General features: G+C 41.6%; 2 protein-coding genes across 7 annotated transcripts in view; one reads left to right on the top strand and one right to left on the bottom strand.

The window, feature by feature from the left end:
* sytl4 (synaptotagmin-like 4) overlaps window positions 1-14,805 on the bottom strand; it is a 108,397-nt gene that overhangs the window by 10,948 nt on the left and 82,644 nt on the right. For all 6 annotated transcript variants that reach the window (XM_068047656.1, XM_068047657.1, XM_068047655.1 and 3 more), the window contains 4 exons: window positions 13,045-13,147; window positions 11,969-12,130; window positions 7,035-7,137; window positions 6,073-6,184 (listed from right to left, as the gene is read on the bottom strand). In XM_068047656.1, the coding sequence (XP_067903757.1) occupies window positions 6,073-6,184; window positions 7,035-7,137; window positions 11,969-12,130; window positions 13,045-13,147 (480 nt within the window). The remainder of the gene's footprint in view (window positions 1-6,072; window positions 6,185-7,034; window positions 7,138-11,968; window positions 12,131-13,044; window positions 13,148-14,805) is intronic.
* Window positions 1-14,805, top strand: part of LOC137377711 (mitochondrial fission factor-like) — a 59,226-nt gene that overhangs the window by 42,630 nt on the left and 1,791 nt on the right. The window lies entirely within an intron of this gene.

Below are 14,805 nucleotides of genomic sequence, written 5' to 3'. Positions count from 1 at the left end.
AATGCACAATTTCCTTAAAGGGAACATTGTTCTCCCAATGGTACTATTCTCCTACCAGCTCCACCTCTCACTGGTCTGAATTCACTTCTCACAGCTGACATGATATTTCTACTCACACCTCCCAACTTACCTCTCCTCTTTAAGAGGCTTTAAGAGGATGCCTAAAACCTAGCTTTCGACCAAGTTTTTGATTTTCTCCCCTAATATCCCCTAATGTGGCTTGGTGTCAAATTTTATTTTATAATGCTTCTGTGAAGCGCCATTGGACATTTTATTATGTGAAAGGCGCGAAATAAATAAGAATGGCTGTGCTGTTCCCATTGTCTCTCTCCACACCTCCCATTCCTCATGCATCTCATTCAACTTCTCATATGTCCCATCCTAGCTTCCCACTCACTGGTTGTGTTCTTCCTCTCCTCACACATCCCATTCTACCCCTTCTCACATCCATCTGATTTTACCTTTCCTCACACATTCCACACTTGAACTGCTCGCTACTCTTTCCCGACACGAGTGACTTTCAGCAGGGTAGATGAAATGTGAAAGGAGCAGGGAGGATGCACAGAGCTTGAAAGTCTGCTCTTAGATCATAAACAACCTGAAAGATGCATCCATCTCAACAAACAGTGAAATTAAACTCTCAATCTGGTCTCTTATCCATGAACCTTAGCACCTTCAATTAACCTGCAATTTCCAGGCTGGAATACATGGCTCAGTCAATTTTAAAGGCCAGTGTTCATGGGCCATGTTCCATGTGTATGCTCAATAATACAATCTCATCATCTTATGGGCGGCACAGCGACACAGTGGTTAGCACCGCAGCCTCACAGCTCCAGCGACCCGGGTTCAATTCTGGGTACTGCCGGTGTGGAGTTTGCAAGTTCTCCCTGTGTCTGTGTGGGTTTTCGCCGGGTACTCCGGTTCCCTCCCACCACCAAAAGCCTTGCAGGTTGATAAGTAAATTGGCAATTATAAATTGCCCCTAGTATAGGTAGGTAGTAGGGGAATATCGAGACAGGTGGGGATGTGGTAGGAATATGGGATTAGTGTAGGATTAGTATAAATGGGTGGTTAATGGTTGGCACAGACTTGGTGGGCCGAAGGGCCTGTTTCAGTGCTGTATCTCTAAATAAAATAAAAAATAAAATAAACCTGCTGGACATAAAGCATTAGATGGTCATTGAGACTAAATCCATTGATCAACTTCATCCAGACTATGTGTGTTTATCTGTCCATGACGGGCTATGCCATTGGGTTGGTGACCTTTAGATTATGTGGGTCTTTGTGGGTCATTCGACTCTAGCTTGAGTCCTGGGCCACTGAGAGCTTCTGAATGGGGTGCAATCCAGAGTATCGCTCCAATCCAGGGCTGGCAACCAGACACTCTGCAGGCCCAGTCACTTCCATCTGGCTTAGCAACTCCTCTCTCTTCACAGGTCAACCTGCTAGCAGGGAATTTTTCACCATCTCTCCTCCCCCCACAACCGTTGACCGATGAATCTGGAACACTCTCACCTGCTGAAACTCATTCTCTCCTGGGACTCTAAGTCCTTGTCTGGCTCCTCGTCTCCCACACTTTTTTGTTCCTTTTTTTTTTGTATCTAACCCTTTTTTTTAAAATATAAGGTGGCCTTTATACCCCAGGCCCCTTTTATATATTTTATGTCGAGGGGGCCTTTATTCCTCAGGCCCCCTTTATATACATATTTATATTTTTAAAATAACTTTATTAAAACAGATAAATGAACCAAAAACTCAAATTAAAATGCCATTCTCAGCATCGACAATGCACTCCAGTCCCTGTGGTACCCTCCCACCCTTCTTGCTACACACAGCTCATTTCCGGACACACCTGCTCCCCGAGCTTTGTGCTCCTCAAATCACATCGGAACATAGGAGGAGTAGGCTATTCAGCCCATCGAGCCTACTCCGCCATTCAATACAATCATGGCTGATCATCCACTTCAATGCCTTTTTCCCACACTATCCCCATGTCCCTTTACGTCATTGGTATTTAGAAATCTGTCAATCTCTGCTTTAAACATACTCAATGACTGAGCTTCCACAGCCCTCTGGGATAGAGAGTTCCAAAGATTCACAACCCTCTGAGTAAAGAAATTTCTCCTCATCTCTGAGCTAAGTGGCTTCCCCCTTATTTTGAAATTATGTCCCCTGGTTCTAGACGCCCCAACCAGGTGAAACATCTTAAAGGGAAAGACAGGGTAGATGCAGTTAAGTATTTTATAGGTTTCAATGAGATCACCTTTCATTCTTCAAAATCTAGAGAATACAGGCCCAGTTTCCTCAATCTCTCTTCATAGGGCAGTCCTGCTATCCCAGGAACAAGTCTGGTGAACCTTCGTTGCACTCCCTCTGTGACGATAATATCCTTCCTAAGGTAAGGAGACCAAAACTGCACGCAGTACTCCAAGTGCGGTCTAACCAAGCATACCATTAGCCTTCCTAATTGCTTGCTGCACCTGCATGTTAGCTTTCAGTGACTTATTGCTGAGAACACCCAGGTCCCTTTGTACATCTACACTTACTAATCTCTTACCATTTAAGAAATACTTTGCAAATCTGTTCCTCCTACCAAAGTGGATAACTTTACATTTTTCCACATTATATTCCATCTGCCATGTTCTTGCCCACCCACTAATTCTGTCCAACTCCCCTTGAAGCCGCTTTGCATCTTCCTCACAACACACATTCCCACCTAATTTTGTGTCATCCGCGAACTTGGAAGTATTACATTTGGTCCTCAAATCCGAATCATTGATATATATTGTGAACAGCTGGGGCCCAAGTACTGATCCTTGTGGTAGCCCACTAGTTACAGCCTGCCAAAACGAGAATGATCCATTTATTCCTACTCTCTGTTTTCTGCCCGTTAACCAATCCTTAATCCATGTTACCTCCTGTCCCATGTGCTTTAATTTTGCTAACCAACCTCCTGTGAGGGACTTTATCAAAAGCCTTCTGAAAATCCAAGTATACCATGTCCACTGACTCCCCTTTATCAATTCTGTTAGTAACATCCTCAAAAAACTCCAACAGGTTCGTTAGACATGATTTCCCATTCATAAATCCATGTTGACTATGCCCAATCAGATCATTATTCTCCAAGTGTCCATTTATCACATCCTTTAGAACAAATTCTGGCATTTTCTCTACTACTGATGTAAAGCTAACAGGGCTGTACCTCCGTTTTCACTCTCCCTCCCTTCTTAAATAGTGAGGTGACATTTGCTACCTTCCAATCTGCAGGAACCGTTCCAGAATCTATAGAATTTTGGATGATGATCACCAATGCATCCACTATCTGCATAGCTACCTCTTTCAACACTCTGGGATGTAGAATATCAGGTCCCAGGGACAGTCTCTCTCTCTCTCTCACGCTGGCTGCTCCTCCAATCACTTGTGCTTTTTCCCTCTCCCTCTGCTCGTGCTTTTGCTGTTGGGATTTGATGCTCATCCTTGCCCCCCACTTGAGCTCACTGTCGTGAACGGCGTGTTTATTACAATGTGTGATATATTTCAGATTGCTCTGCAGCCACACACACACCTTAGAGGGAAAATTGGCCATCACCTATTTCACTAAATCTTGTTACTGGAGGAACGTACACAATGTGAAAGGCAAGGAAGCAAAGGGGGCATTCCAGCCATCAGAGTTGACCCCGTATGAGCAGCAGGCCATAGAGCTGTGGCATGTGGCAAGATTGGCAAGGCATTGCAGGTGCACACCTAGACAGTTGCCATGGGATGGCTGTGAAGCAGCATACAGCCAGGAACTTTTACACCTTTCTCTGTCTCCTTAATCCCTTAATGGATCATCAGGGTATGCCCTCTTTTGCTACTGACCCATTACAGCAACAGGGTGCAGAGGAGGAAGATGATGATGAGAAACAGGAGGGTAGAAATTTCTTTCTCATTAACTGACAAGGATGATGATGATGAGTAGGATACTGAAGAAAAGAACACACAGATGTCCCTAGAGTAATATTCTGTCCCATGTTACTTTGCTACAACCCCCTCAATGTCAGCACCTGTGCCACTTGCTTTCTCACTCCCATGCAATAGCTCAGATTCTGTCACCTGGGGGTGTTAGGCAGTGTTAGTGAGGATGCCTTTTTTTCTTTTTGTAGCATCAATAAGCATCGGGTGGGTTCATTGCAAACCACTGAAGCCACCCCATTGCTCACCACCATCCCCCCACAGGGGTGGCCGAGAACTAATTGGTGATGTCACCTTGATGGAAGCACAGACTGCTGCCCTAGGGACAATAGGGGACAAATTAGACAGCACTTTTTATACCAACTTTCAGCTGTTTGCATGTCAAACCTCAATAGCTATGTCTGTGCGCTTTCAGGATCTGATAACAGCCAATAGGCCAACCAGCTCCCTGATCAATGGGCACAAAGATCTAGGACTAGTTGAATGGTGATGGCTAAATTGCATCTACATAAGACAGTGGCAGAAGGCATCCAGCCCTACCCCTCAGAGCTTGCAAGTGGCACATAGGAGGTGGCACAGGCACCAGGCACAAGCACCAGAGATGTAATCAGCAAGGGCTCTAGCCGAGGTCAAAAACAAGTCAAGCTCTGTTCAGGTACAAGGTAAAATGCTTTAAAAAACTCGAACAAACACTTCTCGGGAAGTTTCTTTCAGTCTGCAGGCTCCAAAGTAAAGCAATTCTGCCATTTGAATACATACATAGAAGGCCACAGATCACGATGGAAATGACATCAATACCATTACAGGGCAGAAACCGAGCAGACTAAGGACGGAATTTTATGCCACCCCAATGAGCGGGTTGGTGGCGGGCGAGGGGTGGGGGGTGGGGGTGGGTGTGGCGTAAAATGGAGCAGGAGGCTCCAGGAGGCTTTTCTGACCCACTCCTGCCTCCCTTTACGTAGGGCAGGGGGGTGGGGGAGGGGGTGCGAGAAATGGCCCGCCCGCCCCCAGGCCAATCAAGACCCTTAAGTGGCCACTTAGGTGCCCGATGGAGGGCCGCCCTCGCTACCCCAACCACCCAACATGTCCCCCTTCCCTCCATCCGACCACCCTTACCTCTCCAGGGCCCGACTGATTACCCCCAGCTAGGCAACCAAAACTTACCTTAACTCCCGGCTCCATGTCTTCCTCTGTGATTGGCTGGGCTGCAGTCCCAGTAGTGGCCACTGCTCTCAGTGGCACTGCTAGCACTAAGAGCTGCCGGCCCGCTGATTGGCCGGCTGCTCAATGAGATGGGACTCCCTCCCTCAAGCGGGTGGAAGTCCTGCCTTGGAACAATTAAAGTCTGGGGACCCATAAAACACGGAACGGATCCCCAGGCAAGGCGGAAGCAGGTTTGCCACCGACTTTTGAGTCTGTAGCCAGCTCCCGTCCGCCCAACGTAAAATCCCGGCCTAAGCATCATTCGAACACTCGCCTCCAAAAATGCTACAATGCTCATTTTAGGCCATAAACAAGTAAATTTGGAGCCATAATTTGTGGTGTTATTTACAAGTGGGAACCTTTTTATCTTCCTGCAATTATCCATGCTGTGCTAAGGGGAGATGGTGGTGTAGTGGTAATGTCACTGGACTGGTAATCTGGAGGCTCAGGCTAACACCCTGGGGACATGGGTTTAAATCCCACCATGGTCGCTGGTGGAATTTAAATTCAACCAATTAAAAATCTGGAATTGAAAGCTAGTCTCAGTAGTAGTGCCATGAAACGATCATCGATTGTCATAAAAACCCATCTGGTTCACTAATGTCCTTTAGGGAAGGAAATCTGCTGTCCTTACTTGGTTTGACCTACATGTGACTCCAGACCCACAGCAATGTGGTTGACTCTTAACTGCCCTTTGAAATGGCCTAGCAAGCCACTCAGTTCAAGGGCAATTCGAGATGGACAACAAATGCTGACTTGCCAGTGATGTCCACATCCCATGAAAGAATTAAAAAATATATATATTTCAGTCACTCTCCTCTCTTGTCCACAAATAGAGGGCATGAAGGGATACACCTGATTAAAACACTGATATTTAGTTAGTTTCTTATGCAGAAACACACCAGCGACTCTTACCCTTTAACAAAAGTGTCTGAGGTTCCTCCTACTTTCATTGGTGTAAGGTTCTTGGCTTCCTTAATCCATACCTGCAGTTCCCCACCTTCTGGTGACCCTGCGCCTTTCTTTCCTATTAGAAACACAGCAGTTACAAGATTTGACTTTAGGTTGCAGCATGTTGATAAAGATATTCTCATTAGCTACAGTACAGTAGCTCAGCCTTCTTCTGGAAGCTATTTTCAACTCTTACCCACATTGATTCTTCTGGGTTATTACTCAGCTGTGTTCTAAAGAAAAACACACCCCATGGAATGATTTGGTGGCACAGTAAGTAACAGAAAACAGGTTATCATAATTTTGTAGTTGTGTCGTATGTGGAGACAGTAGGTGGAAGCTAATCAAGTACCCACATCGAAGAAATAGAGGGAGAAAATAGAGCCCATGTTACCCTGTAGACATTATTGACAAGATAGTTGGGAGTAAGCCACTTGTTCACTTTATTGGATTGCAATGGTGCTTGGCAATAAACTGGCACTAATCTGCCATCCACTGCTGAGCCTTGTCCTGCTTATCTCAAACTATTATGGGAATCAGAGTAATGCATTTACAATTCTTACCTTCCCCTTTTGGGTTAAATATGACCAATGTGAATCATAAATAACATGTCTGGTATTATCAAAAATGTGCCTGTGCATAATTAGGTCTTAATGTTTCAAGTGGAAGGGTCGTTGACCTGAAACGTTAGCTCCGTTTCTCCACAGTTGCTGCCAGACCTGAGTATTTCCAGCATTTTCTGTTTTATTTCAGATTTACAGCATCTGCAGTATTTTGCTTTCATAATTAAGTCTTGTCTGCTTGAAAGACATCCTCTTGGGTATTAAGTGTTTTGTTTATAATAGATTGCAGCACAGGCGAGGAAATTCTTAGCTTGGTGAATCAATTACAGATAAATTCACATGCTACAGTTGTTATAATCTTACCTTTACTCTTATCTTTAGGAACATTTTTGGCAGTTGGAATGTATTTTATTGAAAGTATCAATTCCCCTTTATATGGAGGGATAATACCAGACTCTGCATTTGCCTGCAACATCAAAACAGAATTAAAATGGAGTAAACTCATTTTCAAACTATCTCTTTGCATTAGTTTTTATAAAGATGGGGTAATTCTGGAAATGTATGCCTGTGACTCTGAGGCCAGGGGTAGTGGTTACGATTTGGACTCTCTTCCTATAATTGTTGCATGTGCTCAGTGCAAAAATGAACTTCCATAGTGATTTACACTCCCTATGATCAGAAATTTCACCTTATGCACAAAATATATAGAGTGTACATGACAGGGCAGGCATTTAATTCCTTTTCTATTGATATGTACTGTGGAAACATTGTTGGGTTAATCCTGTCATTCCTGTCCTCTTTGAACCCAAAAATAACATGTTGACAGACCATATCGTTCAAGCTGAGATCTGTTAATTAACATTTAAGAGACACAAACACAGAATGAAAATTGGTCAATAGCAGAATGAGAACAGTAATATATTACTTGATTTCTGACCAGTCCTTTAAAACCATTCCAAAATTTTGAAAGTCCCTTCCCCTTGATATGACAGTAACCTTCATAACTTGGATCACATGCCTGTAATGAAGAGCGTTTACATGAAAAAGCATTTCAAAAGTCCTTATAGCCTTTGGTGTGGGTAGCAGTACAGTGAGAAGGCACCTGAGGAATATGGACTGCAAACCTGATTATATGCTTTTTTATGTCATACTGGTGTAAAAGTAAGATTAAAAAGGCAACTTCCCAATGAACCAAACTGTTTATTAGCAATAGATTTCAAAGTCTCACAGCAATAACCTATTGGAACACATTACTAATAGCCTGGTGATTAAACTGTTAGACAATAACTTTGTCCTGGAGTCGAAAGTATCTGATTAATTACCAGATCAAGTAACCTGGCCTAGTTGATGAAGACCACCCATCTGTAACATTATTTTATAAACAATCAGACAAAAAAACTCCCAATTCATGCAGCTAATTCATATTGCCTCAAATATAACTAGAGATGACCAAGAGGAAAATAAACCCAAAGTTATACAAGTTGAATACGAATGGTCCAAAATGCTGTATCACAAACATAGACTTATGGATGCACATTTCACACATGCAGAGAAACACAGGCAGCACTATTACCTCAAGGAGCTAAGTTTGAATTTGACGCTTAAAGGCTTTTTTCTGCTGGCTGTAAAAAATATCCTAGACAAAATTACCACAGCAGTATGATCCCATAGCACAACACTGTTAATAATAATAAAACACTAACAAATAACCATCTCCCCCCTCCCCAACCCGGTCACTCCTTAGCAGACTTGTAGATGGCTGGTGTAGGAGATGGAAATGTCACTTTTGTGTAGTGGGAAATCTCTGAGAATAGGCTTAAGGCGCATTGTTGGAAGAGGGTACAGGGTGTTTAACTCTGAGCCTAAATCATATAGCATAAATGGCATGATGTTAACACTGGGTGTCAAAAGTATATGATGTTCCTTTTCCTTGCACTTACACCTATCATCTCAAGTTCTCTTGCATCACATATTCTATGATAATCTTGGCAGTACTTCCACATGTTCACTGGGTTTGGGCTGATCATTTGGCTCAGTAAGCTGTTTGGTCAGTGGGAAACATCTGTCCTCCTACCAGTCTTTGGTTTCCCTGCACTTGTTGGACCAGCTGACAGTGTTGTGCATTCTGATTCAAACAGTCATCTAAAGCCAAATCCAGAAAATGTTCACACATTATTTGACTGAGTTAATTTTTACCAGTTGTATTTTACCTAACTAACTGATTATTCCCCATTTCGACTCTGGAAGTATCAGTCTGAGCTTTCCATAAATGTTATCATCCTGCTTGTACAATCTTCAGGTGTCTAGTCAAAACAGTGGAAATGCTTGATTAGCAATATTTGTTGCTAATATAATAGTTGTACAAAAGGCAAGAAATTCTTGGATTGTCTTTCCTGTATCAGGTCTGAAAAAGATTTAAGTAAATGAGTGCTAACTCAGTGTTGATGCTGAATTAGTGAATAACCAATGCTATTTAGTGCTAAATAGGTTCGTTCTTTTAAAAGGGTATTGGATGAATATCTGGCTAGAAATGGGGATGAAAGTAATAAGGATAAATTTAAATGCTGCGGTTTTCATGGCTTATCAAATACGAAGAGGCACACTATTCACACATGGTAATTTTTTATTGGGAAGAAGTTTGCAATTTTGGTATCTTGGAAGCTTTTCCTGTTTTATCATCTGCATCAAGAAACCTAAATACAGTAAGAGGCTAAGATAATGCAAATTGTACATGATCCTTTGGTGGTGGGGATGTTTTGACGGATCGAATGAGCTTTTCCCATTCCACATTTTTGTGCACCTTAAGGGTCCCTGGTAACATTTAGTGGTAAACTGTGTACTTCAATAGAGGATTTACTGGTCTGTAGACAGTGGATGACACTGGGTTATACAATGAGAGGGAAAATACAGTGGTGCAGTAAGTTATAACACCATTGTGTGGTACTGTGGGAAGGTGGGATGTCGGTTTGATTTATTTAAGCGCCTTAATTCCTTTTCTTACTGTGGACAAGTGTGGAGCAGAGTCCAGGTTCTTTCTATAAAGGGGAGAAAAATCAGACGAATTTTCCCAGGACTGCTCCTGTGCAACCTATGTAAAGTTCAGAATGAAATTGAGAGGTCTGTGAGTTGATTACATACTCAACTTTTTGACCAACTGCAGGGAATCTAAAGATAGAAAAAATGGTAAAATAAAGACATTTACTGTTTATATATTCATACTGTGTTAAGCTGAAGTGTGATATTGTGGTCCTTATTCAATGTAAATACAGATCCTTTCATCCCCCCCCACCCCCACCAAATCCAGTTTCCGACTCAAGGGATTGAGAAACATAATTCTTCCCTGAATACATCCTTGATGTTTTCAGCATAATACTTTTATTCATCTCATGAACTTTGTTACATTCTAAAACTTCCTCTGTGCAGTCCAGAAGATATACATTTTGTGGAGGAAGAAATCAATGATTTATTCAGTCAGAAAATTAATCTATAAAGAGCACATTCCTGTGTAAATGGCCCTGAATATTTGCAGATTGATTATGAATCATTCTTTTTAATTCCAACCCCTATTGAAGATAACCTCTGTGGTATTTTTGAGGTCACACTTGGCATAAATAGATTTCACTGTTTGATAGTATATGTGGTGTACAAGGATCCTATTATTTAACATCACCAACCTGCATTTTCTCAAATCTCTTCCAACAGGGACTGACATTTCCAGTGCTCTCCCATGAAAACCCTTGAACACCTACCTCTAACAAAATATTTGAGATATATTAAAAAATTACTCCATGGAGCTTAAAGGACACGTCCCTTTCATTCAATCAGCTCCATGATTTATATTTTTGGGTCTTACTTATTTGTTTTCACGATAATGGATATAAGTGCAAGGAAATGTAACAGTTTTCTACTTTCAGCACATAGCTTATACTATTTCTGGTGCAATACAGATTAGATTCAGAGTAAACCTTCCAAGAATGTACCTTAGAAATCTCCCACTGTGCAAAGGTGACATTTTTAATTTCCACAGCAGTCATCTATAAGTCTGCTGAATTAGGTCCTTAGCTATTGTTTTATTATGAACAGTTTTGTGTTGTGAGGCCATACTGCTATGGGTTGAGAGCTTCCCAAAGTATTTTGTGTACGATCTTTACAACTAGCAGAAAAAGAATCTTACAGGGAATTGGTCTAGCTTGAATACAAACTTGGGTCCTAGAGGTAAAAGGATAACATGCTAAACCTCTGTTCTAACTTCTCATAGAATCACAGAATGACACAGCACAGTAAGAGGCCATTTGACCTATTGAGTCTGGACCAGTTCTTCTAAAGAGCAATCTAATTAGTCCCGCTCCCCCGTTCTTTCCCCATATCCCTGCAATCTTTTCTGCTTCAAGTATTTAACCAATTCCCTATTGAATGCTGATATTGAATCTGTTTCAAGCTCACTATCAGGCAGTGCATTCCAAATCCTAATCAATTGTTGCATAAAAATGTTTTTCCTCATGCCACCTCTGGTTTTCTCGTCAATCACCTTTAATCTGAGGCCTGTGGTTATCAACCCTCTAATCATTGGAAGCAGTTTCTATTTATCTACTCTATCTAAAACCTGCATGATTTTAAACATCTCCACCAAATCTCCTTTTAGCCTTCTGTGCTCTAAGGAGAAGAACCCAGCTTCTCCATATAACTGTTAATCTCTCATCCCTCACCACACTTCAGGAATGGCGTGAAAGCTTTGGAGGGAGTACAGAAGAGATTTACTAGAGCAGTTTCAGGATGCAGGATTACAGTTATGTGAGAAGCTGGAGTTGTTCTTAGACCAGAGAAGGCTAAGAGGAAATTTGTTGGAGGTGTTTAAAATCATGAAGTGAGAAGATGGAGTAAATAAAGAGAAACTGTTTCCATCTGAATTCACATCAGTTACTCAGAAAGCTTCCTTGCTCCTTTAATACCTGGAGATAGAGAGCAGAAAGTTGGAAATGTGAACCATCAGGGATGTTCTGATAGAGTTCTGAACATGGAGTACAGGACTTGGTTGTGATATTTAAATTATTTGGCATTCAGAAGCACTGAAGAATCCTAATGTGGATCTGTTATCCCATTAAAAATAAAATTGAAATACATCCCTCTCCAACATTTAACAACACTATAAGCATTCAGACCCTTTCCCTGTGACTGATGGAGGCCATCTGGAACTTCAGACTGAATTGTTAAAGTGAACAAACTCTCTCGAAAATCAGTTTCCTGCTTTTGTACCGCTTAAATGAGGTTTATAAAAGGTGCAAGAGTCATGTCCTTACCTTACCATGAAGAGGAAGGCACTCCTCAGACTCACTGTTGAAGTTCCAAATATCTAATGAGAGGTCCACTTCTCCCAAAAAAGTGTTGCGTCCAAAGCGGTCATAGTGCCAGACAGAAAGTTGCAACGTCCTCATAATTAACTGCGACTCACTGATGTCATACTGATTAGAAAAAAAATACCTGCAACACTCACAGCAATGTACATAAAAACTAATTTATCTTCTCGTGCATTGAGACAGAAAATTGTGAAAATCATTGAAGTAACACCATCTACCCTGTCCAACTAACCAGTTCCAGGTCAGATATAGCATAGGCTATATGCAGGGTAAATCTCCTTCCTCATTATCCCAATAAGGAATATTAGAATAACATTCCCCACTGCATCAGAGAGTCATTTTAATTTCTTACATCACGGACTAACAATTTGTACAGAATTATGGGCAGTTTATGCTGCAGAATCGCACTTTAACAACTGTTGGCTTGCTTCCATTGGCAACATTCCATCAGCCTGGGCTGATGCCACTTCAGATCCCACAGGTGAAAAGCAGTATTGGAACCCACTGGGCTAGGAACAGGTCACTAACCCACCCTTTTAGCCAAGAAATGGTATTCAGTGCAGGGAATTGAAAGATGGAAAAAAAAAAGTGTCAATGATAAGTTTACAATTCTTTTGAGGGTTTAGCTGAGGTCTGCTATGTCTTTATTTTGAATATTTATGTGAGATGCTAAGTCTGTGCATCGAAAAGTAAAACATCAAAGTATGTTCCTACTCCATTTAATTTTAAATCATTTGGAAATTTTATGAAAATATGCCAGAAATTCTTAATCAAATTTCTTGCTTGAGTTCTTAAATCTAATGATTGATAATTCACTCAGACCAAACTATGCCTTCAATACCCTATATTACATGATTTCTTCCTGCATCTGTAGTTGATGTGAGAATACTGTAAAATGTAGGATTGCCAGAGATGGCAGCACTGCAGGCCATTGTATCCCTCTTCTCTCCAAAAATATCTCAAACTCATTTTCTTCAGTGCTAACTGCAAAGACAAACATAGGGCCTTTTAAGCCTTACCTGTAGGGTTTCATTGTAGACTGGGTCAGTTGTGTTACGTTTAAATGTAGTCTTGCGTTTACTTTGTCGGGATTTATCTGGTAACAGATAAGACTTCACATAGCTGCAGAAAAAAAGATTTTTTAAAAAAAGATTGTCTTAATTATGTTATTTTTGGGGAATCAATTGCTGGTAATGGATTGGAACAGAACAGCATCTGGGCTGTCAGCTGTCTTGGGCCCCAGCTAAATTTTCTTCCCAACATTTGCATTGTGCCTTTCCAGTCTAGTGCATCTGGTTCATAGAGAATGATGCAGGTTGATGTATCATACAGTAACAGAATCCTGTCTTTTTAAACCCATAGACTGCATTCAGCTGCTGTGGAATTCCAGGAATCTTTGGGCACCATTATTTTTTTTTTAAGTTTTCAGTACATACACATTGGGCTGGATTTTACCAAGCACAGGTTCGGCTCCGTGGCAGAGCTCGGGGGCGGAAGATCGTTCCAGCAAAGGCCCGTCACAGAGGCCAACTCTGGGAGGGCCCGGTCCAATCCTATCAGCAGCAGCGGGAATCTGTGGTGGCCCTCCCCCCAGCTGCTGCTGGGCGACGGGAACTGAATTGAAATATTTAAATGAACGGGATGAATAAATTTTAATAAACCGCAATCCGCAGTGCAGCGAACCTCGGTGCAAACTGGTCCTAGCACTGAACTTTGGGGAACACCACTGGCTACCATCCTCCAGTCAGAAAAACAACCATTTACCACGACAACCATTTACCATGACTTGGTGTTTTCTGTCAAGCCAATTTTTTATCCAAGCTGACAATGAACCTCCTATTCCATGAACCTCAGTTTTGTTAATCAGCATTTTATGCAGTACTTAGTCAAACACTTTCTTAGAATCCATATAAACAACATCGTCTGCATTTCCTTCATCAAAAAAATTTAATTAGTCAAACACGATCTACTTTTTACAAATCTGTGCTGGCTCTCCTCAATTAATGCAAACCTTTCCAAGTGCCTGTTAATATTTTCCCTGATTTTTGTTTCCTTACCCACCACTGAGGTTAAACTGATCGGCCTGTAGTTACTGAGAAGGCTAGAATATTTGATGAGTAATTTGTATCAGTATTTACGAAAGAAGAAGGTGCTGACACAATATGGGTAGGAGCTCATTAAATATTCTAGCCTTGCCCTGCGCCTCTAAGAATATATCACCCTCTTTGTTCCTAAAAGGCCTTGCCCCACTTCTTACTACCTGCTTACTATATACATGTGGTAGAAGATTTCTGTGTTCCCTTTCATGTTAAATGCCATTCTATTCTCATTCTCTCTTTGCCTGTCTTATTCTCCTCTTCACTTCCCCTCTCAACTTATTGTTTTTGGCCTGGTTCACACTTGAAAAATTCACCTGGCATGTATCATACACTTTTTTTGTTTCATCATATTTTCTATCTCCCTCATCATCCAAGGAGCCCTGGATTTGGTTCCCTTATCTTTCCCACCTACCCTGTAGCTGAAACATCTCCTCCTTAAAGATCACCCATTGTTCCATTACAGTTTTTCCTGTCAGTCTTTGGTTCCATTTTACTCTGGCTAGGTCCCCTCTCATCCCATTGAAGGTAGCCTTAATTTAGAAGTTCTACTTTAGATTGTTCCTCACTCTTCTCCACTGCTAATCTAAACCTTATGACATAATGATCGCTCTTATCCAAATGTTTTCCCTATAGATACTTGATCCACTTGGCCCACCTCATTTCCCAACACCAGATCCAGGA

This window comes from Heterodontus francisci, chromosome 15 (assembly GCF_036365525.1).
Source record: "Heterodontus francisci isolate sHetFra1 chromosome 15, sHetFra1.hap1, whole genome shotgun sequence".
Classification (NCBI taxonomy): Eukaryota; Metazoa; Chordata; class Chondrichthyes; order Heterodontiformes; family Heterodontidae; genus Heterodontus; species Heterodontus francisci.
Note: the sequence above shows the minus strand (reverse complement) of the source record. Positions and strands in the feature narration are given on the sequence as shown.